Here is a 25,632-nt window from a genome sequence, read left to right as displayed (position 1 = left end):
TTGAGCTTCTGGATCTTTCTGTAGGTACACAGGTGGCATCAGGGGGCCTGTGTCTCAGGACCCTCCTCTGTTGTAAGAGATGCACATATATGTACATATAAACATATGTTGTTTTATGTAGGCTGTGTATATGTATGTGCATAAATAAAACATCTCAGTTTTACTTTATTTTTAGACTACTACAAAAAAGTTTGGAAAGAAGAGTCAAATTCCAGTGAAGTTGGATTTGGGAGGAATGCTGGCTGCATTGGAAAAAAAGCAGCATTCACAGAATTCAAAACAGTCTTCCAAACCTATTGTGGTTTCTGGTAAGATAAGTCAGTTATCTTCCTTTCCCTTCATTATCTGTTTGCTTCAAAAAGAAAAGGTTGGGGTGGCTGGGTGGCACATTGTATAGAGCACCTAGGCCCTGGAGTCAGGAGGACCTGAGTTCAAATCTCAGACACTTAACACTTACTAGCTGTATGACCTTGGGCAAGTCACTTAGCCCTAATTGCCCTGCCTTCCCCCCCCCTCCAAAAAAGAAAAAAAAATGAAAGAAAGAAAAGATTGTAAATAATTTAATGTTACATTTTGTAAATAATTAGTTCATAATACTAATAAAAATAATAAAGATTATTTGAATAATAGCTTTTCAAGGCATCATAAAAGAAACTGATCTTATTATGTGTAAAGGAATTAAAAACAATGGAGAACTCATTATAAAGTTAGTTTCACAGATTATCTCACTTCATCTTTCTGCTGATTCTTTCTGATACGTCATGTATCCCCATTAGAGATCAATAAATTGACAAGTCTCTCCTATGAAATAAAGGGGATTTTGAAAGAGAATTTTTAGGAGGAGCATAATGAATTCAGTTTGGGACATGTTGAATTTGAGGTGCCTATGCAGTTCCAGATGTCAAAAAAGCAGTTGAAGGTAGACTGAAAGTCACATTATAGTTGGGTAAATAGATTCAAGAATCTATACGTGGAAATGTTAAATGAACTCATGGAAGCTGATGATATCACTAAGTGAAATAGTTTGGGGGAGATCCCAGGATGGCCATAAGGGATACCCATGGTAATATGTTGACTTGGATGAAGATTCAGCAAAGAAGACTAAGAAAGAGCTATTAGAACCAGGAAAAAGCCAGGTCATGAAAATCTAGAGAGGAGAGAGCATCCAGAAGAGGTTAATTATCATCAAAAGTTGATAGCAGAAGTTAAGAAGGAAGAGGACCGAGAAAAGGCCATTGGATTGAACGATTAAGAGATCATTGGTAATTTTGGAGAGGAGAAAGCTGTTTTGGTTGGATCGTGAGGTCAGAAGCCAAATTGTACAGAGCTTAGAAGAGTGAGAGCTGGAGGAGTGGAAGAGTAGGCACTGATCCTGGACAGCTTTCTCAGGTGGTTTAGCTGAGAATGGGAAGAAAGGCAGGAGATGGTAACAGGGATGACCGGGTTAGGTGGGTGAGGCCTTTTTGAGGGTGGGGAAGACATGGTCTTATTTGTAGGCTGCAGGCAAACAACCAGTACCTAGGGAGAGATTGAATGGAAGTGAGAGTGGGAACAATTTTTGGAGAAGGATAAAATGGGATCAAAAGTGCTTATAGAGGAGTTTGTCTTTGCAAGGAGAAATGTCACTTTTCATGTGAGATCAGAGTAAAGGAGGAGATAAGGAAGGCATCGGAGTGATGTGAGATGAGGGCAGAAGACTGAGTTCTTCCTGGAATGGCCTCATTTTTTTAGGTGAATTATGAGGCAGTGTCCCCAACTGAGGAAGGGAGGCATGTCTGAAATGGGAGATTTCAGAATATTTGGAATAGCTTTTGTGATAAGTTCAATAGTGAATTGAATTGATTAAGAATGTGCAAGACGATTGCCTTGCTACAGTGAGGGCGCGATTGAGATTATGTAACATTTGTGGTGGTCCCAGTTGAGGTAGCTTCACGATTTTCTCCAGCTCTTTTCAGCTGCAGTTGATTAGGAGAAAAGGCTGCAGGTGGTGGGAGACCATTTACAAGGTCACAGTGGATTGAGTGCCAGACCTAGCTTTAGATACTTACTAGCTGTGTGATCATATAAAGTGCTAGATAAATGTTAGCTGTTAGCTAGTAATTTTGTGCCTCAAGCAAGGTTAAGAACCTGATTCAGGTGTGGGTGAGAAGAGCGGCAGGGAAATGAATGAAAACTGTTTGCATAGAGCAACTGAGTACACTCACATTTTTATGCTCTTCGTTGAAGGGGTGAGGGGTGTGGGAGTCAGGGACCAAAGAAAGAAAAAAGTATAAGAGGGGGCAGCTAGGTGGCACAGTGAATAGAGCACCAGCCCTGGAGTCAGGAGGACCTAAGTTCAAATCCGGCCTCAGACACAACACAGAAACTAGCTGTGTGACCTTGGGCAAGTCGCTTAACCCCAATTGCCCTCCAAAAAGCAAAAAAAAAAAGTATAAGAGAAAAAGATGGAGAGAAAAAATAATTAACAATTGTAATTATGAAAGGGATTGAAGAGAGGATAGTAGAATGGATTAGAAAAGGAATTATTTGAGACAGATTCTCAGAGTTGAAATGAGTGGCTACAGGAGCTAGCAATCATGATTTCACCTAAGGCAACGATAAATATTTCTAAGATAAAAAGAGATAAGAAAGAAAATTGCATTATGCTTAAAAGTTTTATACATGCACTTAAAAATATAGTATGTAAATAATGAAAGGAAAATTGAATTGGAGTGAAACTATGATAGTAGAAGGCCAGGGAACCTTAATATATGCCTTTCAGATCTAACCATATTAACCAAAAGATTAACAAGAAAGAAGTTAAGGATTCTATTAGAATTTTACAAAAATTAGAGATAATTAATCTATTTTTGTTATTGGGGCAGCTAGGTGGCACAGTGGTGGATAGAGCACAGGAATTGGAGCCTGCAAGACTCAAGTTTGTGAGTTCAAATATGACTTCAGACACTAGCTATGTGAGCCTGGGCAAGTCACTTAACCCTGTTTGCCTCAGTTTGCTCATCTGTAAAATGAGCTGGAGGAGGAAATGGCAAACCACTCCAGTATCTTTGCCAAGAAAACTCCAGTTGGGGACATAGAGTTGAACACGATTTAACAAAGTAAAGAATTTAAAAGTAATTGGAGACTCAGTAACATAATTCTAAAGAACTGCTCGGTCAAAGTTCAAATTATAGAAATCCTAGAAAATTTCATCAAAGAAAATTATGGTAATGTGACAAAATATCAAAACTGATGGGATGTAGCTAAAGGAGTTTTGACTGGAAATGTGTAATGACAGTGGGAATTTGAAGATCTTCCCTGCCTCTTAATAAGCCTAAGGGAATCAAAGACCTTTCTTATTTTGAAAATAAACTGCCTTCTAATAGGCTGAATGTAATCACATGGAGCCTTTGGTGGGAGGAATTTGCTGAAGGTTAGAGCAGAGACCCACAGGAAACTGGGAGGCAGAGCCTGCTAGACCAGGAAGAGGACAACACACATCCCAGGGAGTCAGTCAGGCTTGTGAGGAAAAACATTGGTTTGTGGGAAGGCTGAAGGATGCTGTGACTCTCTGTGCTGTTGTGGCTTATTAACTTCTTTGCTTCTATAATGGAATCGGGTTACTGGTTTGAGAATTTGGTTTTCTAGTGTCTGAATAAATGTTTCACTTTCTGTGTTCTGTATGGAGAGTCTGTTAAATTTTGTGATCAGGCACCATGCAGGTATATTTATAGTGATTATGGGCATTATAAATATATTGCATTGACGCTACAAATTTTTTTTTTAATCTCTAAGCACTTTCCTTAAAAGAAAGAATAAATCATTTGAACAACATATCAAAAACCCTTTACCCAATTGAAAGAAACAAGAACTTATTGAAACTTTTCCACAGTTAAATGCTGATAAAATTTAATAGTTGAGGGAAAATTAATACATAAAAGTATGAAATATTCAGATTGACAAAACATGAAATAGGCTATTGAATAATCCAGTTTCACAAACAGAAATTGAATAAGCCGTAAAGGAAATCCCAAAGGGAAAAAACGATAAACCCAAGATGGATTTACAAATTAATTCTGTTAACCAAAGAACAATTAATTACAATATTAGAGAAACAGTTTGCAATAAGACTAGAAGACACTTCCAGATGTGTTACAAATACAGCCTCAAGGGGAAGCTAGGTGGTGCAGTGGATAGAACACCAGCCCTGGAGTCAGGAGGACCTGAGTTCAAATGCAGCCTCAGATACCTTGACAAGTGACTTAATCCTGATTGTCTTGTAAAACAAACAAATATGGTCTCAATACCTAAAGCAGGGAGAGAACTCAGAGAAAGAAAATTACAGATCAATATCTTAATGAACATTGATACAAAATTTTTAAATGAAATATTTGCAAAGAGGTTACAACAACATATTTAAAGGCTACACGATATGAACAGGTTGGAGTTATACCAGAAGTTCAGGATTGATTCAGCTTGATAAACAGGTAGTCCAAAAGAATGAAGATGAAATAAGCCATTCTCCTCCTCATAAAGATGTTATGTACTTAAAATGAAGAAAGGGACATTCATTCTCACAGATGGCATATAAAGACTTTTTTATTCCTTTCTGGACTATAACGGTGTATGTTGAGGGCTTTATTTTTCAAGTTTTTGTTTTGTTTTTTAATTTGCTTACTTAAGTTGGGTAGTAACAGGATAGATTAATTTTAAAATTTTAAATAGATTAATTTTAAAAATTAATTTTAAATTAAAAAAATTAATTTTAAAGAAAATGTATAGGCTCTTATAGTTTAGAATTGGAAAAACGGATTAATCATCAAAGTATACTTACACAACCTAATGTCACCAATGTGATTTCATAAAAAAGGAAAATTATATGCTTCAAAAACAGTGCTTTGAATTATTTAAGTGAATATTAGAACTGTTTAAAAGTCTTATGGTCTTTTGGCACTTAGTATTGAAATAATGTGTACTACTTTTTCATGTAAATTTCCTTTCAGTTGGTGCAGTACCGGTACTTTCCAAAGAATTAGCAACTTCGGCGAAAAATCATCGATTAAATCAAGTGATGTCTCCTCATAATCCATTGGATTCCAGTTCTCCATTAATAAAGAAAGGCAAGCAAAGGGAAGTCCCAAAGGCCAAAAAGCCAACATCCCTGAAGAAGGTATGTTATGTATTTTACTTGATGCAAACATTGAAAATTGGTGAAGGGTCTTCCACCTAATCTGTTTAAATGTCTTTATTATTTAATTCTTGCTTACCATTCTTATTTGGTAGGGATTCAGTTTTAAGGACATCAGCTTTTAACAACTCAAATATGTTAATTGGCAGTCCAAAAGAATAAATCATGTGAGTTCAAAATACTTCCCCAGTATATAAATTATATGTTTTGGGGAAATTATTTCACCTGCTTAAGGGGAAAATTCTTAGTACTGTTTTTTTTTTTTTGAGAGGGGAAGGTAGGGCATTTTGGGGTTAAGTGACTTGCCTAAGGTCATACAGCTAGTCTGTGTGTGTATGTTAAGTGTTTGAGACCGGATTTGAACTCAGGTCCTCATGACTTCAGGGCCAGTGCTCCACTCGCCTCACCACCTAGCCGTCCCTTAGTACTATTTTTGACTGAAATATCCTGATCTATATCTTGCCACTAGACCCAGATGGCTCTGGAAGAGAAAGTGAGGCAGGCTGGTGGCTTTGCATGGACTTGTCTCACTTTAATCCAGTTCACTTGCAAGTCATGGCATCATTTTCCAGATGCCATGGTCCTCTTTGAGAAAGAGGGACAAACCACAACATGCCAGTGATTGTACCTTAAATAGACTTTTCTTTGAGGGTGGCATAGAAAATAGAAGTAGAAAACACTAGCAGCTTTTTGTCTAATTCGTAGGTTTTGGTTGCATTTTTAAAATTTGTTTTGGTTTATATCCCCTATCTTTAAGTCTCTCTTACTCTTTTTTTTTTCTTTTTGGAGGGCAATTGGGGTGAAGTAACTTGCCCAAGGTTACACGGCTAGTATTTTTGTGTGGGTGTTAAGTGTCTGAGACTGGAACCGAACTCAGGTAGCCTCCCCTTCTCTTACTCTTTAGTTGAGAGCTGGCTCATTTTGGTCTATTCCAGTAATAATAATAATGATTGCTATTTATATAAATCTTTAAGGCTTACAAAATGCTTTACAAATACTATTTTATCTTATCCCTACAACAACCATGGGAAATTATTATTACCCCATTTTGTAAATGAGAAACCTGGGTCAAATCAGCAGTTGGTGACTTCCCAAGGGTCACACAGCTAGAAAGTGTCTGGGGCCAAATTTGAACTTAGGTCTTTCTGGCCTCAGGACCAGCACTCTTTCCATTTCATCTTCTAGCTGCTTAATTAGAGTGGGATGCTGAAGAAAGCATCGGTAGGCACAAACAGTGGGTGTATACACTGCATCTACTGGGTGCCATGTGAAATGTGTTAGGAATTACGTAATTGAATGGCAAAAACATGTAATGTGTTTCTGTGTGTATTGGTGGCATTATTAATTGGGCAGCTTTTTTTACCCATGGGATGTAGTCTTTTTGAGAAACTCTTCCATGTACATATGTCACCAGCTGTTGAATTTTATTTTAAAGATTATTTTGAAAGAGCGAGAAGAGAGAAAACAGAAACATCTCTTAGAACAGCTTTCAGTTCCAGCGTTTACTCAGAGGATTGAGCAAGATTTGGTGAATAATGTTAATAATAAAACACCTGACCAGGTTGCCCAGCCAGGTACTGATTTCTCTTTATTGGGGTTACTTTGTAAAGCTTGAAAATAAATAGCAGTAACAGTAATGATAGATGGGATATGGCCAGTGCTTGATATTATTATGGACAAATAATAATAGTTAACATTTATCTAGCTTTTATCTTACTTTAAGATTTAGCTCCAGGTCCACTTACTCTTCAAAGCCTTTCCTGATCCCCCTAACTGCCAAACAAGTCAAGTCAAGCATTTATTAAGTACCTCCTATATGCCAGGCACTGTACTAAAAGCTGGTGCCCTTTATCCCTAATTAACTTGTATTTATTTTATATTTATTGTACACACATATGTATACACACGCACGTGTTGCTTCTGACAATTGAATACAAGCTTCTTGACATCAAGGATTGTTCTTTTTTTGTCTTTGTGTCCCTTGAGTCTATCATAGTACCTGGCATGTTGTAGGAACTTAATGTGTGTTGATTGTTTCACTCCATTAAATATAATTAATACATGGAATTTTCTCTTGTCTCTTAAGCATCTGAGATAAAGACTAGACATATTATTTCATTGGTATTAGTATTATTTGGGCATTAATTTATGACAAATTATAATTTGGATATCATAAAATAATACCAGTATCATGACAGTGATGATGGTTGATAACTTGTCTATAGCATTTTAAGGATTTCAAATGCATATCTTACTTGGTCTTCACAACCCTGTTTTATAGTTAAAGATACTGAGGCTTAGAAAATAACTCTTAAGTGTCACATAGTAAGTATGTATCTAGAACATGATTCAAACTCATATCTTCCTGATTTTAGATGAGAAAATTCTCTCTGCCAGTTCAGATTAACATCTTCTCTATAATGTACAGCCTTACAGAGCTATCTAAGGCACTTAGGCCCAAGTTCATTGACTTGACCAGGATCACACAGGCAGTATGTGTCAGAGGTGAGACTTGAACCCACATCTTCCTGGCTGTGAAATTAATTCTGCGTCCATAAATCCTGCTGCCATTCAGACTCCAAACAAGACAAAATTTAGAATGAATTTAACCTTAAAGCCAGTTTATAAGACATTGTAAATTAAATCTTAAACCAAAATATTCTCCCTTGTGAGAGGATGTATGTTGCTTCCAAGCCCTATTACTATTTTTGTTGTTTGTTATTGTTATTGATAATAGTGGTCTTTTTGAGGGGATGGGAGAGGAGGTTCATTGGAAGGAAGAAAAGTTCAGATCTGTGGTCTCATTGATATGGATACTATACCCAGTGATCCAGATTGACACTTTGTTTATAATTTAGAGTCTTAGAGAGTTTCCTGGAGGCGCTGAGAGGTGATGTAATCTGCCTGTAATCACACTGGCAAGTATCTGTCAGAACCTGAACCTAGGACTTTCTGACTTAAGTTTAGCTCTCTATCCATTACTCAGTGACACTTGTAAGGGTTACAAAGCGTTTTATACATAATTTGATTTGATCCTTAAAAGAAATCCTGTGAAGAAGATATATTTCGTTTTTTTATAATCCACATTTCACAAGTAAGAAACTGAAGCTCAGAAAGGTTAGTTAAGTGACTTGTTTCAACTCAAATACTGCTACGTAGGAGGCAGGATCCAGATTTTAAACTTTATCACTAAATATTGTTCCTACATTTTACAGAACATTGTTTAGCTATTTGAGGGTGTAGTATGTTTAGGGTCTAGAAGTGTATGCTATATAAGACAACAGAAGTAAGCCAACTGAGATACAATGTAATATATAAATCCTTATCTGAACGTATCACTGGGTAGGTGACTTTGGGGATCGATTAGGGCTTTATGATTTATAAAGCATCACAACAACCCTGTAATACACAAGTATTTCATCCGCTTAAGGAGGCTGGGCTTTGAAGAGGCGTCACAGACCTTCCTGTTTGTACATGTTAAATTGCACAAAACTTTTGTTTTAGATTTTGAGCAGGTAGAAGGAACAGAAGAATCAGTCCCTGACTCTTCTACTGGTGAAGTGGAAAAAACATCAGAGCCCCCCCCAGATGAAATTCAACAGGATTCAGAAGTTTGCCCCGTTGTTACACAGCCAGTTTCTCCTCTTCCCAAGATCCATAGTAGGAGATTTAGAGAGTGAGTATATGGAAGTCTACGCACCACCATTAATTTATATTGAGATCTCATGAAGTGTTAACATAGTAGAAATTCCACATTTCTGTGTGGAAATGAAACTAACTGTACTATATCTTTTTTGTTCTATCTGCCATTGTAAATGATTGCCTTTATGTAATATTCCTATGTTATAAATAACCATAGTTGTACATCAGCTACTTCACTGTAAGTCAGGTTAGCCTTTTGGCACAAGAATTTTGCTAATTTACTATATTGACAAACATTATTATAGCATGTGTTGGGGGTAAGGTTTAACTATCTTGTCTCTATGTCAGCTAAAACTTAAATCCTGCAATAGGATAGGAATAAGTACTAAGTGTGCTATTTCATTGGTATGAGGATTCTTTGGTGAAGAAGCTTACCATTAGAGTTGGCTAGAGCTGTGAGAGATTTAGTGACTTCCCCAGGGTCATCTAGTCAGTATGCTTCAGGTAGACCTTGAACACAGATCTTACATCTTTGGGGCCTCCTGTCTGAAGATGCTTAATAGTTTTGGTAAAGATGTCCTTTAGTCAAACTTGAGGGTAGGGATGGGGGTGATACAGAATATGTGAGTCCTAATGAGAGTGACTTTGAGTCTTTTCCAGCACTTCTGAGTGGATGAAAAAGCTTCTGTTGCATCATTCTTCCTTTTTAATCTTTCTTTCCTCTGTATAAACTTGACTTGCTATGGAACAAGACAGCAATTAGGTTAAATAGGGGTTTCAAAGTCTGGAAGTTGAAATGGCTAGAATTGAGTTTAAGACTCAGGACCAAGTCTGGACATCTAAACCAGGAAATGATCTGAGAGGGTGGTGGATGAAAGAAAAAGGAAGTTACAGCTGGAGGAGAGGGCTTTAATCAGCAGGAATACCAAATTTCTAATGAATACTTATTGAAGTACAGTTTCCTAAAGAACCTTCTGTCTGTCTCTCTCTCTCTCTCTCTCTCACCACAATATATACAATGTTTTTTGAAGAATTATAGTGTATAGCAGTCAACTGCACGTATATAATCCAGACAGTAACAGTTTCATTTTTAAAATCATGTGATGTTTCTTTTAGTTACTGCAGTCAAATGCTTAGTAAAGAAGTTGATGATTGTGTGATGGATCTTCTAAAACAACTGGTTCGTTTTCAAGATCGTATGTATCAGAAAGATCCAGTCAAGGCAAAGACCAAACGCCGGCTTGTGATGGGACTCCGAGAAGTGCTTAAACATCTGAAACTCAAAAAACTAAAATGTGTTATTATTTCTCCAAACTGTGAAAAGAGCAAATCCAAAGGTATGTGCTACTGCTCATTTTAACGAACTTAGGAACATGAATTCCTTGTAAGGATTGTTGTCTGTGTAGCACTTTAACAAATGAGCATGGATTTGACTGATGTAGGGAAGTTAACTAGAAGGTGTGCTTTACATATTCTCTGCAGTTCATTTTTTGGTTCCAGTATTAATCATGGTCATAGACTGAATCTTCATTTATATAAAGCAAATTTATCCCATTAGGCCCAGGTTGCCAGACAAAAGACTATAGTTATACAAACTAAAAGCCTCATGTAGTTTTGACTCCAGAAAAGGTTTCCTTTGTCTTTTTTTTTTTACATTCTTTTTAAAATTTAATAGATTTTATTTTTTTCCCCCAATTACATGTTAAAACAATCTTAAAACTTTTTTTTAAGCTTTGAGTCTCAAATTCTGTCCATCCCTCTTTTCTTGCGTTCCCCCCTCCATAAGACAGTAAGCAGGCATACATAAGTTACACATGTGCAATCGTGTAAAACATTTCTGTATTAGTCATTTTGTACAAGAAGACTCCAGTAGGGACGGTTAGGTGGCGCAGTAAATAGAGCACCAGTCCTGGAGTCAGGAGGACGTGAGTTCAAATCCATCCTCAGACACTTGGCATACTTACTAGCCATGTGACTGACCTTGGGCAAGTCACTTAACCCCAATTGCCTTGCCTTACCCCTCCAAAAAGAGAAAAACAAAAAAGAAGACTCAAAAAGAAAGTGAAAAATAGCATGCTTGAATCTATTTAAACAATATCAGTTCTTTTTCTGGAGCCAGATAGTATGTATGCTTCATCATTAGTCCTTTAGGACTGTCTTGGATTCTAGTATTGCTAAGAAAAAGCTAAGTCATTTATAATTCTTCATTGAACAGTATTGCTGTTACTGTGTACAACATTCTAGTTCTGTAAACTTCACTTTATATCAGTTCATGTAAGTCTTTCCAGGTTTTTCTGAAATCATCCTGCTTGTCATTTCTTATAATACTCAGTTACAATCATATACCACAAGTTGTTTAGCCATTACCAGATTGGTGGGCATCCCCTCAATTTCCAATTCTTAGCTACCCCAAAAAGAGCTGCTATAAATCTTTTTTGTAAAAATAGATTTTTCCCCTTTTTAAAAAAGAAATTGTCTTTGGTATATGGACCTAGCAGTGGTGGTGTTGGATTTGTGCCCTCTGAGCATAGTTCCAAATGCTCTCCAGAACAGGATCGGTTCTCAGCTCTACCAACAGCGCACTGGTGTTCTGCTTTTCCCACATCCCCTCCAGCATTTATCATTTTCCATTTTTTGTCATGTCAACCAATCTGATGGAGTTATTTTAAATACAGTTTTTTCCCTGTTCTTTTCTTGTAGGATTTGTTGGAAATATACAGAAATGCTAATGATTTATATGGATTCATTTTTTTTTCTGCAGTCTTGCTGAAGTTATTTTAGTTATTTGTAAAAATCAATTGTTTTATAGTTCCTCTTTGTCTATGCTTGTTCTTTTGATTTTTTTTTTCTAGTCTTAATGCCATAGATAGCATTTTTATTACAATATGAAGTAGTGGTAGTAATGGACGTCATGGCTTTACCCCATATTTTAGTAGAAAGGCCTCTATTTCCCCATTACTTATAATGCTAGTTCTTAATTGTAGATAGGTGCTACTTACCATATTAATGAAAAATTCATTTAGTCCTATGTTGTCTGCAGTGTCCACACAGACACTACCCTCACCACCCCAAAGAACGAGTGTTGTATTCCTTTTATTTTTTCTTTTGCCTTTTGGAGGACAATTGGGGTTAAGTAACTTGCCCAAGGTTACACAGCTAGTTTTTTTGTGTGGGTGTTAAGTGTCTGAGGTCGGAACCGAACTCAGGTCCTCCTGACTCTGGGGCCGGCGCTTTACTCACTGCGCCACCTCGCCGCCCCGAGTGTTGTATTTCTTAAAAAAAATAATTCTTGCATCTTTTGATGTGGTGTTCTTGTTATTAATATTAGGATGATAGTTTTCTTATTCAACATTTAGTTCAGTGGTATCAAACTCAAATAGAAACAGATCCTAGTAGGTCAGATTTTTGCTTAGAAAACCACAAATTAGCATTATGTTGTATTGCAAGGCAGCTAGTGGCTCAGTGAATAGAGCATTGGGCCTGAAGTCAGAAAGACCTGAGTTCAAATCCAACCTCAGGCAAGTCACTTAACCTCTGTTTACCTGAATCCTGAGTCTCTCTCCCTTGTTGTGAGAAAAGATGATATGATCTACTGAAGGAAATGGCAAACCACTCAAGTATCTTTACCAAGAAAACCCCACAGACAGTATGGTCTACAGGTTATTAACAGTCGTATACAACTGAATGATGTACAGCAAATGCTGTACTGCATTTTTCTTTATTTTTGTTTAAAAATTCTCTATTATATTTTAATCTGCTTCAGATTGGTACTTGGATGTTTTGTGGACTGCTTATATGATTATTGTGAGTTATTGTTATAATCTCTCTGCTAATATTTTACTTGAATTTTTCATCAATATTCATTAATTTTTCTTTCTGTTTTGACTTTCTCCAGCACAGATTTCAATGCTCCTTTTTTTTTTTTATAGAAAGGATTTTGGGGGCAGCTAGGTGGCACAGTAAATAGAGCACCAGCCCTGGAGTCAGGAGGACCTGAGTTCAAATGTGACCTCAGACACCCATGTGATCTTGGGCAAGTCACTTAACCCCATTCATACACCACAAGCTCCTTCCCCCTCCAGAAAAAAGACCAAAAAAAATTTTAGAATTCTTTGTCCTTTTTTTGACAGGATGTTGGATAGAAATTTGATAGAATATGCCTATGGCAATATGTCTGGTCTTAGGTTTGTTTGTTGGGGTTTTTTCCTCCTTTGAGTGATCACTTGTTTAGTTTCCTTTTTCTGAGATTGGATTATTTCAGTACTCTGTTTCTTGTGTTCTCTTAATATTAGCATTTTTTAAAAGTACATTCATTTCATTTATACAAATAATTGGGTAAAATAATTTCATTTACAGCTTTTTTGTTGTGAATTCCTTTTTAATTTTTATTTATTTATTTTTTTAAAGCAATCAGGGTTAAGTAACTTGCTCAAGGTTACACGGCCAGTTATTTCTGGGTGTGATTTCTGAGTATCTGAGCCCGGATTTGATCCAGGTCATCCTGACTGGAGCCGGTGCTCTTACTCGCTGAGCCACCTGGCTGCCCCTAAGTAATTGGGGTTAAGTAACTTGCTCAAGGTGACACGGCCAGGTGTTTCTGGGTGTGGTGCTAAGTGTCTGAGCCCAGATTTGATCCCCAGGTCATTTCAACACTGGGGCCGGTGCTCTTACTCGCTGTGCTACCTGGCTGCCCCATCCTTTTTTATTTTTAATAGTGATTTGATTTGCCTTTTTCTTTTTTAAAAAATCAAATTAGTGAATGGTTTTAAACAACTTGTAATTCAACTTTTTTTGCTTTAAATTTTGTGTCATCTCTTCTTTAATTTTCAAAATTTCTATTTTGAAAAATAATTGCAATTTAGAAATTTGTTAGTTTCCCGTTTTTGTTGCATGCCCAGTTTGTTGGTCTGTTCCTTCTCTTTTTTATTGACAAAACTATTTGAAGATACAAATATTAACCTAAGGAATGCTTTGGATACCCCTCCCCAAATTTTGGTATTTTATCTTTTTGTTGTCATTATAAAGCACAATCAGTATTCAAACCTCTAATCATGCTGAAGACCTGCATTTATTTGTTCAGGATGGCTTTTGTGTTTAGTGTTCTTGACTTAAACTTCACTGTGTAGAATAAAATGTTTTTTACTCTGATGGCACAGTATATTAGTAGACGCTCACCACACTTTAATAATTCCTTTATCATTATAAGAACTCCTGGGGCAGCCAGGTAGCATAGTGAGTAAGAGCACTGGCTCCAGTGTCGGGATGACCTGGAGATCGAATCCCGGGCTCACTCAGCACCACACCCAGAAATAACTGGCCTTGTATCCTTCAGCAAGTTACTTAACCCCAATTGCTTAAAAAAAAAAAAAGAACTCCGAACATCTAATGGCTTAGATACATTGAATTTTTGTTAAAACTTTATGTATCGAGGTTGTTGTTTTTTTTTTGTTTGTTTGTTTGTTTTTACTCTTCCAGTGTTTGTAGTGGAAGCATGGTTGCAAATGAAATATAGAAATTCTTTTGGTGAAATAGCCTGGCTAGTTTTATTCCCCTTATCTAAATTTTGGGTGTCATAAGGGCAGTAAAATGCCCCTTCTCCAGAGTAAGTGGAGAATATTCTGATTTTTAGTTGTTCCTATTCCCTTTACTGCCCCCAGGCACCCTTGCCTTCGATGGCTATGTAAAATGTTTGTATTTTATTACAATAAACATTCGTAGGAGAGAAGAGGTCACAGGACCTCCTATACTTTACGTAAGTATGGAACATACTTCAATTTTTCTTCCTTTGAAGTAAGTTATATATACTAAGCTCACCTAATCTCAGAGAAATAGGTAATCTCAGAGAAATAGGTAATCTGATCAAATCTCGTAATACATTCCAAGAGACTGTCGAATTGTTTTCTGGTACTAATTTGATTATGTAGACCATGGTTATTCCCAAGGCTGTATGACCTGACTCCAAGGGATAGGATAGGTGATCAGGCTGTCAGAACCATGGGAGTGGTGGGTTACATCATGTCTTTTCCCTTAAAATCCATCCCTCTTTTAAACTTAACTTTTTCTGTCTGAGGCACCAGCATCATTAAATACACTCAGATTTACAGCCTCAGTATAATTTTAACTACTCTCCCTCCCTTACCCCGTATATCCAGTCAGGTGTCACGCCTTGCTGTGCCTCCCTTCAGAGCACTTTGCCATTTGTTTCTTTCTCTCTGCTCATGTAGTCACCACCCTAGTTCAGACCTTTGTCACCTCTTGCTTAGGTTATTGCACTTGTTTCCTGCATCCGGCCTCTTCCCTCTCCAGTCTCATCCTCCACAAAGCTTGCCAGTTGACTTTCTTTTATCACAAGTCTGATTATATCACTCCCCTGCTCAGTCAGTTCCCTTGGCCCCCAGTTGACTATCATCTTTTTAGACTGTAGTTTTTATATAAATTTTGTAATGTATATAATTACTACTATAGTAGTATGTGCATATAATTTATAAGTAAAATATACACATTTTGGGGAGAGTATACAAAATGGTTTTTTTACTAAGTTTCGTCATCAAAAAAGGTTAGACAGTGAGTATAAACTCTCAAAATCATGAACTCTCTTTCCTTATATGTAAACTTAAATAGCTTGCCGTCATTACCTCATGCCTGTACTGTTACAGTGACCACCTTCTGGTTAGTCTCCTTGTCTCAAGTCTGTCTTTACTCCGTTTATCCTTCACTCACTTGTCAGATGAATCTTCCAAAAATACAGGTCTGACTACAGTACACCCACCCCCCCACACACACACTCTATCCTCATCGAATCAACTCCACTGGCTCTTTTACCGCCAGCACCAAATATAAAATCCTGGCCACTTCCTGTGATCTAGTAGCACTGCCCTGCTTGCAGTTCTTCCAAATGACACTCCATCTCCTAACTCCTTTCCTTTTTACTGACTGTCCCCATGCCTGGAATTCTCTTCCTTCTCATATCTACCTCCTAGCTTCCCTGGCTTCCTTCTAGCCTCATTTTCTGCAAGAAGCCTTTTTCAGCCTCCCTTAATTCCTTACCTATAAAAGTGTCCCAGTCCAATTTAATAAACATTTATTAAGCACCTGCTGTGTGCTGGGCGCTTTGCCAGACACTGGAGATACAAATAAGAACAAGAAAGATCATCTCTGCCCTCAAGGAGCTTATAGTCTAATGAGAGAAGACTACATACAAAAAGAAAATCAGAAGTGGGGAGGGGTTGGGAGGGCTGCCTACAGGGGGGCACCTTGTTACAGCTGCAGGTGGAAAGTGGACTAAGCTGAAAGTCCCAAATGCTGCACTCTGTAAAGGAAAGCTCTGGGAGGAGTTGAGTGCTTTGCCCTCCCCAATTTATCTCTCATATTTCATGTTTTCATGGTGTCTACTGTGAGCTTCTTGAGCAGGGAATGTTATTTCCTTTTTTTCTCCATTGTTTGGTGCGGTGCCTGACACTTAGTAGGATCTTAAAAATGCCAGTTAACTGACTGGTTATAAGATTTGACTAGGTCTATAAAGTTCCAACTTTTGATAGCTCTCTCTCAAACTTGGAAGACTTTTTTGGTTTGTTTTTCAGCTGTATTAAAATGAAGTTTATAAAGCATACTTCTTTCTTCTAAATAGAATGAATATTATTAAGCCATAAAGTTTTTCAAGGATACTGGCTCAATTTACATAATGTGTTTTAGATGACATAAATTTGCAGATTATTACTATTTTTATTTCATTTTCACTTAATTAAAAAATTGATTAGCTTGAAGAGTGTCTAATTTGTTATTTTAATACCTCTTTACCACCTGTATCTACATTCTTTTCTCTAGGTGGGTTGGATGAGACATTGCATACCATCATCGATTATGCCTGTGAACAGAACGTCCCATTTGTGTTTGCTCTCAACCGAAAAGCTCTGGGGCGGAGTGTAAACAAAGTAGTGCCAGTCAGTGTGGTGGGGATTTTCAGCTATGATGGTGCGCAGGTGAGCTGAGCCTGCGCTCTAGTTTTTTTTCTTCTTTGTCTTAGCACTGTGACCAGCCATCTCTTTACATAGTTTATTCTCACTTTAGAGCAAGAATTCTTAACCCTTCTAGTGACATGAACCTTTTTGGTGAAGCTTATGGATCTCCTCTCCAAATAATGTGTATAATGTTTTTAAATAATTATTGAAAATGTTCAACTTTAGTTAGAGGTCAGTGGAAATGAGAGGTTCATGAACCTCCTGAAATTAATTCATGAACCCCAAGTTTAGAACCATTGTAAAGATTCTAGTCTCTCTGAAATTAAATATTAACAAATTCAATTTATAAAGCACTCGTCATTTTTTAAATTTGTTTTCATTATCTCCAAAAGGTAGGCGTAGGGAGCAAGTGTTATCATTTATAAATGATAATGGAGAAACTTGGGGCAGGAGTGAGAGGAGTGAGGCTCTTCAAAGTCTGAACTTAGACCTCGTAGGCTGGTGGGCAAACCAAGACTGGCATCATCTCTCTTTCTTAGTTATCGATTGTGTTATTCACTGTCACTGGTGCCTACATATGGAGTGTTTTGCAAACCTGACCGCTCTAGAAATCTGTTAGTTGCAGCTGCCACTCCTCTTCCTACTTCTCTTTTAGACAAAAGAACTTTTAATATCCTTTTATCTTTGAGATGAGGTAAGCTTTATTATTGTTTTGGTGGAAATGCTTTTTAAAAAATTTCATTGATAACTTTGTAAATGAAATTCTAAATGTGTAACATGAAATTTTTCCTTGGGGTGATATTTTTAGTAGGTTTCTAATTGAATTTTCCCAGCATGTGTCCTTGCTTTATTTATTTAGTTAGTTAGTTTTTGCTTTTTGGAGGGCAGTTGGGATTAAGTGACTTGCCCAAGGTCACAAGGCTAGTTTTTGTGTTGAGTGTTGGAGACTGGATTTGAGCTCAGGTCCTCCTGACTCCAGGGCTAGTGCTTTATTCACTGTACCACCTAGCCACCCCCTGTCCTTTATTATTGTTTAATACTTTTAACACTGACTTGGATAAATGATTCACTTAACGACTTTGCAAATGACTTAAAGCTAAGAGGGGTCAGGATAGCCAGTTCAACTACCATTTACTAAGTGATAATGCCAGAATGCAGGTGTGAGGTGAAGAATGAGGAGCACCGCATGGAAGTTGTTCAGGCAGAGAGGAGAAGGAATGTATGTGAATGAGAGCATCCAGAATTAGAAAGGGCTGACTGAGGAGCCCATTAGCTGCTGCTCCTCAAAAGACTAGACGTCTTCAAGCAAAAGCCAGTGATGACCACTTAACGGGTTTGCTATAATGGAGAGGCTTGTTCAGGTTGGAATTGACCGGTGAGGTTCCTTTGGACTCTCATTGTGTTTTTACTGTATTTGTGACAATGACTGAAGTTTGCCTTGGTACAGAGAAGGGCCACCTCTTCATCTGAGACAGGAAGGAAGGAGAGAGTTGGGGAACATGTGTGAATGACATGAGATAAGGAGGAAGAGAGAAGAGAGCTTGTAGCCACTGGCCTCACTTTTTTTGGTGAAGTCTGAGGCAAATTCCATGACGGGGATGCTGTGGGAGGATTGAGGAAAGAAGATCAAAAACAGCCACTGTGGAGAATGGAATAGCAAACTGATTAGTAAAAGCCTGCTTTGCTACGGTGATTCTGATGGCATGATCCAGTTGTGATTAGGTAACATAAATCAACAGGGCTTCTTGATTTCTTCTATCTCTGGTAAGCAGATTGTGAATAGGAGTGAAGGAGCTGGATGATGGGAACAGTCCAGAAAGGGTTTTTCAGCAAAATATAATAGGTTAGGACAAGGAGGCAAAGGCATTCAAGAATAGAGGAGAATGTAGCAGTTCAGGAGTGACAGGAAACAAGTGGTAGATACGATATAAGGTCTCAGTGAACAGGTTGCATTTAGGCCCCTGAATTTTACTTTGTCAGAAAACTCCTGGAACTATAAATCAAACTTGTTGACCCCCATTTATCCTCATCGTTGCCATTCCACCCATTTTCAACAAATTTATTCAGATGATTATTTCTTACATTTATTGCCTACTTTTTGTTCTAGTACTGACATCCTTCTAAAATTTTAAGATAAAAAGATTTTCATAAAAAAGTAAATCAGACTAGCTTACTGTTGAATGTTTAGGAATCACCAGTTTTTTCTTCTGTCCCAGGATCAATTTCGCAAGATGATAGAGCTTACAATGGAAGCCAGACAGGCATATAAGGTTATGTTATCAACTTTAGAAGGAGCTGAAGCGCTGGACACAGAGAATCCTCTGCCCACCTCACTTAGTCCGCAGGGCCAGAGTCGCTCTTCAGAACTTAGTAAAACAACTGACACGACAAAAGAGGAAGAACCGAATTACAGTACGTAGCACACGGTGACTCTTGTTTGGGTTCATAATGATCATGTTTCTTCGACTTTAACCAGTGCTCCTAAGACCAGCATAACACGAATCATTACAATGTGATTTGAGGCTGTAATGTTTATTGAAGTTTATGGAACATCAGAGCTTAAAAGGACCCTACAGGTCATGCAGTCTGTTAACCTTGTTGTGTTATAGTCTTTTAAAAAAGATTTACTGATGATCTTTTAAAACTGTAGCTTCCCAGTGACTTTTCCACACTCATCTCCAATATAACCTTCCCATGTAACAAATAAGTACAGTCTAGTGGCCATGTCTGGAAATGCATGCTTCATTGTGTGGTACTGTCTGCCTGGGGGTAGGCTTCATCATCAGTCACTGTGGTGACCATATTCCAAATTCTAATGCTGTTTTCCTTTACATTATTGATACTTTCCCTTACTTTACTGATGAAGAAACTGAAACCCCAAACATTTCTTAACTTTCTTAAGAGCAAGTATTTCTACACAGTCTTACAGCTAGAAGAAACTCGATAGGCTATCTAGTCTAACTTCTACCTGAACAAAATTCCCACCATGGCACACCTGATCATCCAGCGTTTGCTTGAAGAGTCCAGTGAGTGACTCCCCTCTCCTTCCTAAAGGGCACCAATCTATTTGTGGATGGCTCTGATTGTGGGGAAATTTTTTCTTCGTATCACATCTTACTCTCATTTTCTATATAGCATGTTCTTACTATTGCTCTGAATTCTTCCCTCTGGGACCAAGTAGAACAAATCTAATGCCTTTTCCACATGACAGCCCTTTATATACTTGAAGTTAGCTGTCATGTTTACTGTAAGTTGCTTCTCTGGGCTAAATGCCCTTAGTTCCTTCAAATAATCCACAAATAGCATTATTTATAGATTATCTTGTTTTCATGGTCTGTTGTCAGTGTCATTCCTATAATGGAACTTTATAGAATTCTTATATCAATTATAGAATTGAATTCTGAATTCCATATGTATGACCTTGACTGAGAAGACCATCGCTTGTTTTCTGTACATTGTGCCTATCCTAATATAGAACAAAATTACATTAGCATTTTTGGCTGCTACGTCATGTTGGGTTTTTTTTTTCCTTCTATTGAGCTTGGGATCTTCTGTGGCCCCTAGATCTTGGTCATGGTAGCAGTCTTTTAGAACTTAACATTTATCTCCGCTGTAAAGATCCATTTTATTAGATCTCATCAATCCATGGTTCTAGCCTATTGAGATTTGGGGGGGAGGGCTTGGTGTCTTCTGAAATAATAATTACCCCTTACAGATTTTTGTGATCTGCACATTTGGTGAGTGTTCCACTTTTCATTCATTTTCTTCTCCTTTTTGAAAATCAAGATATTTGCCTTCACTCCTGTAGTACCTCTTCATTCTCCACAGTCATTCAGAGGTCACTGACATTGGCTTAGAAATAACATCTAAGAGTTGTTTCAGGTATCCCAAAGTGTAGTTTTACCAGGCATTATGACTTGATTTCATAAAGGGCAGCTAGGTAGGAGTAGAGTTGAAATTGTCTTTTTTCTTCCTGGTCTTACCTACCTTTTTCCATTTTGTTGAATATATGAATGTAATCTTCATCAGACTTTATAAACTAAATGGGGCTGAGCTCCCCAAGTTCTCGACAAGGTCCTCTGAGAAGTGACAGTGTAGAGAACAGCCATACTCACAAATCCCTACTGAATCAGTGTACGCTGATCCAGATTTCTCATTACTTTTTCTGTTAAGGTATAAATTTAAGTGAATAGATCACCAGCCCTGGAGGACAGGAGGACCTGAGTTCAAATGTGGTCACAGACAGTTAACACTTACTAGCTGTGTGAGCTTGGGCAAGTCACTTAACCCCAGTTGCCCTGCCTTCCTCCAAAAAGAAAAGAAAAGATATAAACTTAAAATCTCACATTTTGTTGAGTAGTCATAATATGTAGCTTCAATTTTACCTTCTGTAAATGTTTTTGTAGCTTAAACTGAATCCTTTATCAGTTTTCTATACGTTCTTACATGGCTTAAAACATGGCCAGATTTGAGTGATTAAAAAGACATTCCTTTGTTAAAGATAAGCCTTTTAAGAAAAATAATAAAGACGCTATCCAGTAAGTAAAGTTAGTGTCCTAAAATAGGCAGCCCCTATTTTTTGGAACCTTAAGAAGTTCACTAAGCTTGTCATATCTAAGATATGTATGGTTTTAATATGGCATTTTCATAACATTTTGACACCATATGTTAAACTGTAATGTTTTCTTTTACTTCTAGTTAAAATCTGGAAGAAAAATCTTGAAGAGTATAATCCATATGCACTGGAACTAGAACAGACTTCAACCACTGAAATGCTGAACTTGAATTTATGAGAAAAGAATACTTGTTTTGGGGTGGGGGAGGTAGGGAAAAGATGATCATTTTGTGTTCTCTCCTTTTCTCCTCAATTCTTTATGAATGTTTTAAAAAATTTTGTATGAATATTTAATTTCAAAATTAACTGATGGTTTAATAATACAGTATTTGTTGATAAATTATATAATCACCCAGCTATTAATACTTTACAATGAACAGTAAGTTAACAGTTGCTAGCTAATACTTTTTTCTAAAACCTTTTCATATAAAATAGACTTTATTGATTTGAGAATTGTGAGGTATATTATAGATCTGAGAAATACTAGAAAACAAAAGACTTAATAATTCTCAGCTGCTATAGCAGCAGCTCGTTTTTTACTCTCCAAAGAAAAACTTAGAGATGAGTAAACCAAGTTATTTAGTTCTCAGAGAACTGGCTATTTTGTGAACAGACATTATGCTAATGATGAGAATTTTTGGCAGGAAGGAAAAAAAAACCACTCGATAAACTCTCTCTTTGCTCTGAAAATTCATTTCACCCCTGTCCTCTACTAGGGAACCCGTGCAGCTAAGTAGGCTTTTTCTCCCTCTATTATTGTTGCTGGTTTTTTAGTGGAGCATAGTGAACTGAATGCACTGAAGAACTCAAGGATAAAGAAAACTTACAGTATTCCCTGGGGGTCCTGGGAGTTTACCTTTTTAAATGTAAAAACTGTGAAGATGTTTAGAAAAGTTGCTGTGGAGAGCTTCAGAAGGAATAATGCTTTTTTAACCCATTGTCTTATGTAAAGTTTACAACTTTTAGTCTTTTTTTTTTCCTTAAATCAACCTAGTATAGAGTATAAAAGAAATTTAAATTCAATTAAAATTTCAAATTGGCTTGATAATTTCATCTAAAAAAATTTTTAAGAGTCAAAGAGAAAAGATGAAAATTGATTTCCTTTAGTCTTTAAGTTGGAAGAGGAACATCCTACTTTTTCTTAATTTGTCATTCTGTCTAGAGATTGTTTAACTTGAATTTGGGAAGTGGGAGTGGGAGAAATAACAATCTCAGAAAAGATAGAGTTTGCTCCTGTACTGATGTTCTGATGTGAGGCGGCTCCTAAAGTATCTTCTTAAGTAGGCTGATTTATTTTGACTTGAATTACTTGCCATATAGATTTCACCAAATTAGGGATACTGTAAAATTTTAATACATACTCTGCATATAGAATTAATAGAGCATTTTTAGCTTTGAAAATGTTTAGTTGAAACAGATCATGCCATAGGGAAAGAGTTCACTTAAAGAGCTAATTTTTAAAAGACTAAATGAAGCTAAAATGGGCTCTTCTGGAGCACTGTCTGTACTGAGATCAACAGCTGTGGGTGGTGCCGTACCTTGTGCTCCACCCTTTAAAACAAGTTATTCCTAGAATATTGGACAGTGCTTAAAGAAAAAACAGGTCAGTCTGCTGTTCGTAGGCCCCATAGATGGGCACTGCAGCTTCTGTCTTTCTTTCTGTTTTGGCTGGTCACATTTTATAGAGAAGCTTCTTTCATTTCTCCCCCCTCTCATCAGTGGCAGAAGAACAAATCTTACTGACCTAATGTAGATAAATGTAAATGAAAGGTAATTCTGATGGTAAACATAATTTCTTTTACTACAAGGAAGATTTAATAATCACAGCATGTTTGGTGTGCCTTCGGCCACATTATTCCTTGAAACCTAATATTTTGTAATTTAAAAACTAAAAATGATTATTTAAAACATCTTTCCTGTTCTCTAGAAACAAGCTGCTTTTTTTTGGTAGTTTCTAGGCCCCATATTATTAACTACTATTATAGTATTTTTTTAAACCTCTCACTTAGAAGTAATCGACTCTAATGTTTGAAAGACTCAACACACTTTCCCACTCAGTTCTATAAAACCCCATTCAGGTAGGGTTGTTCCTTTTGGTTTCCTGGCAATATCAGGGAAAATACTTGAGAAATGGACCAGAATTTTGCCAGGAATCAACATAAAATGATTTACCATGTACATGGTGTTACTTACTCTAAGATATATAATGGGTGCAGCTTTCTATATAAAGTAAATACATGTAACAAAAGGTGATCTGTTATTTTTTTTTACTCGTAACAATGCAGCATACCAAAAAGATAGATCATCTTTACAAATGAAACTTCAGAGTGTATATATATATGTGGGGGTGGGGGTGTATGTGTGTATATATATATATACACATATATTTATATCAATAAGCTAAATGCTGGTTTTTAAGGTGAAGTACACTATAGACAGTTCTATCGAGATGAATTTTATAGTTTAAAAAAAAAAAAGCCTGATTCCTTACAGAAAACCATTCATTCGTCATGTATTCTAGATATCATGCTCCATACCCATAGTAAAAAACTACAGAAACCACTGAAGAATCTTTATAAATCTTTTGACAAAATGCCAAGAAGGGCCACAACATGAACCTCTTAAATAGTTCGTCTTGGAGCAAATAAGTCATTAAATCTTGATGAAGTCAGGTCTGGTACTGTGAAGATCAGAACACAGTGACACATTGTCAGGCACATACTACAGATGGCTAACCTAGAGTTAAATCATGGTTTACTTTGGCCAGAAATGCTTAATCCTGTTATGTAAGGTGATATATTCTGGTACAGTTCTCTGTTCATTACTGGACATGCTAAATGTCTTAGCAAGCTAAAACTAATCAACAGAAAACAAGGTTATGCCAGTTATATTAAAAAATGCTTTGGAAATTCATTATTCTGAATTTACGCAAAACTCAAGCAAAACAGAATGGAAATAATAAGAACCACAATTAAACATTAGTTTGAGTATTTGAATTACATGGTGAAAATACCTTGATTTAGCTCAAACAGATTCTGTACTAGACTTATTTAAAATGTCCTAATACCAAACAAAAGATGGACCATTTAAGATTAAATTGATGTCCTAATACAGTATATAAAACTTAAGAATAAAAACTTCGTCACTTTTATCTTTTTAAAGTATATGCACAGGCTATATCCATAAATAATTCACTAAAAATTGAAATATAAAAAAACATGAACTGTCACAAGACAGCTGCTATGAAAACCAGTAAAAGATTTCCACGTTTAAAAATAGTACTAAGGAGAGCATAGACTTTATGAAGGCATAAACCACCTTCTATTACAAAATAGTATAGAAATAGAACAAAGGCAACTCAGTTATTCGTGATAATGGAAACAGGAATACCTTGAGTGAATTAATCGGAATCCTTTTCCTCCGTTCATCCACTAACTTCAACCAGAGATTTGTTTCACCAGAAACACTGATTATATAGAATTAATTTTACCTTTTCCAATTCTGAGTATGAGTAAAAAGTATAGCAGTCAGCCTGTAAGTTATAAAAGCAGCAACCAGCCCTGGAGAATGAACTGCAAGACTGGTCATCAGAAATGGGCTATCGTCACGTCATCATTCTTTGGGGTCATTCCTTTTTTTTTCCCTTGCCCTAATTCATTTGTTCAGACATAATAACAGGTAGAGAGTGCTTTTAAAGTTCACGTGGTGTTATACATATATTATCCCAATTGACCCCTGTGAGGCAGGTGGCATCTCCATTTTACAGATAAGAAAGTTGAGGCTGAGAGAGATATGAAATGACTTACCTAGGGTCACACAGCTAGTAAATAGGGTGGGATTTCAGCTTTCTAGTCACCACATCCCCTAGCTACTTCTGAGCTGACAAGGAAAAGGAACGCTTTTCGAAACAATTTAAGGATTAGTTTTATGGGAGAAAAAAAAGTCTTTTAAGACACTTGTTAAATATATTTAGAAAAGTTTACATTTATTTGTCAGCCTTAACTACAGAAAGATGACCTTAATCAGCTTGACTAAGAGCTTGCAATAAAAGATCCCATTGACTCTCTGTGGCCTGTGTACAAGTACTCACATTGTCCACCTTCATTTTCTAAAATCATGACGGGATTATATATGTACCCATATTAGTGAACACAACGTGAATTTTCATGCCTTAAGAGAAAACAGTGTTCAAATTGTGAGTATCTCATTAGTAGCTATGTTGTTTGTTTGTTTTTTAAGAAATTTCAAAA

The 25,632-nt window shown here is 36.8% G+C and overlaps 1 protein-coding gene across 1 annotated transcript in view; it reads left to right on the top strand.

The window, feature by feature from the left end:
- SECISBP2 (SECIS binding protein 2) overlaps positions 1–23,630 on the top strand; it is a 57,439-nt gene extending 33,809 nt beyond the window's left edge. Inside the window, exons 11-18 of the mRNA XM_069087779.1 lie at positions 176–308; positions 4,983–5,149; positions 6,603–6,741; positions 8,672–8,843; positions 9,926–10,146; positions 16,634–16,788; positions 18,984–19,179; positions 21,466–23,630. Coding sequence (XP_068943880.1) covers positions 176–308; positions 4,983–5,149; positions 6,603–6,741; positions 8,672–8,843; positions 9,926–10,146; positions 16,634–16,788; positions 18,984–19,179; positions 21,466–21,560 — 1,278 coding nt within the window. The 3' untranslated portion in view covers positions 21,561–23,630. The remainder of the gene's footprint in view (positions 1–175; positions 309–4,982; positions 5,150–6,602; positions 6,742–8,671; positions 8,844–9,925; positions 10,147–16,633; positions 16,789–18,983; positions 19,180–21,465) is intronic.
- The last annotated feature ends 2,002 nt before the right edge of the window (positions 23,631–25,632 follow it).

Source organism: Petaurus breviceps, unplaced genomic scaffold (assembly GCF_028583685.1).
Source record: "Petaurus breviceps papuanus isolate PSGF00001 unplaced genomic scaffold, PetGlider_PUasm1.0 183, whole genome shotgun sequence".
In the NCBI taxonomy this organism is placed as follows: domain Eukaryota; kingdom Metazoa; phylum Chordata; class Mammalia; order Diprotodontia; family Petauridae; genus Petaurus; species Petaurus breviceps.
This window is presented reverse-complemented; position numbering and strand designations above follow the sequence as displayed.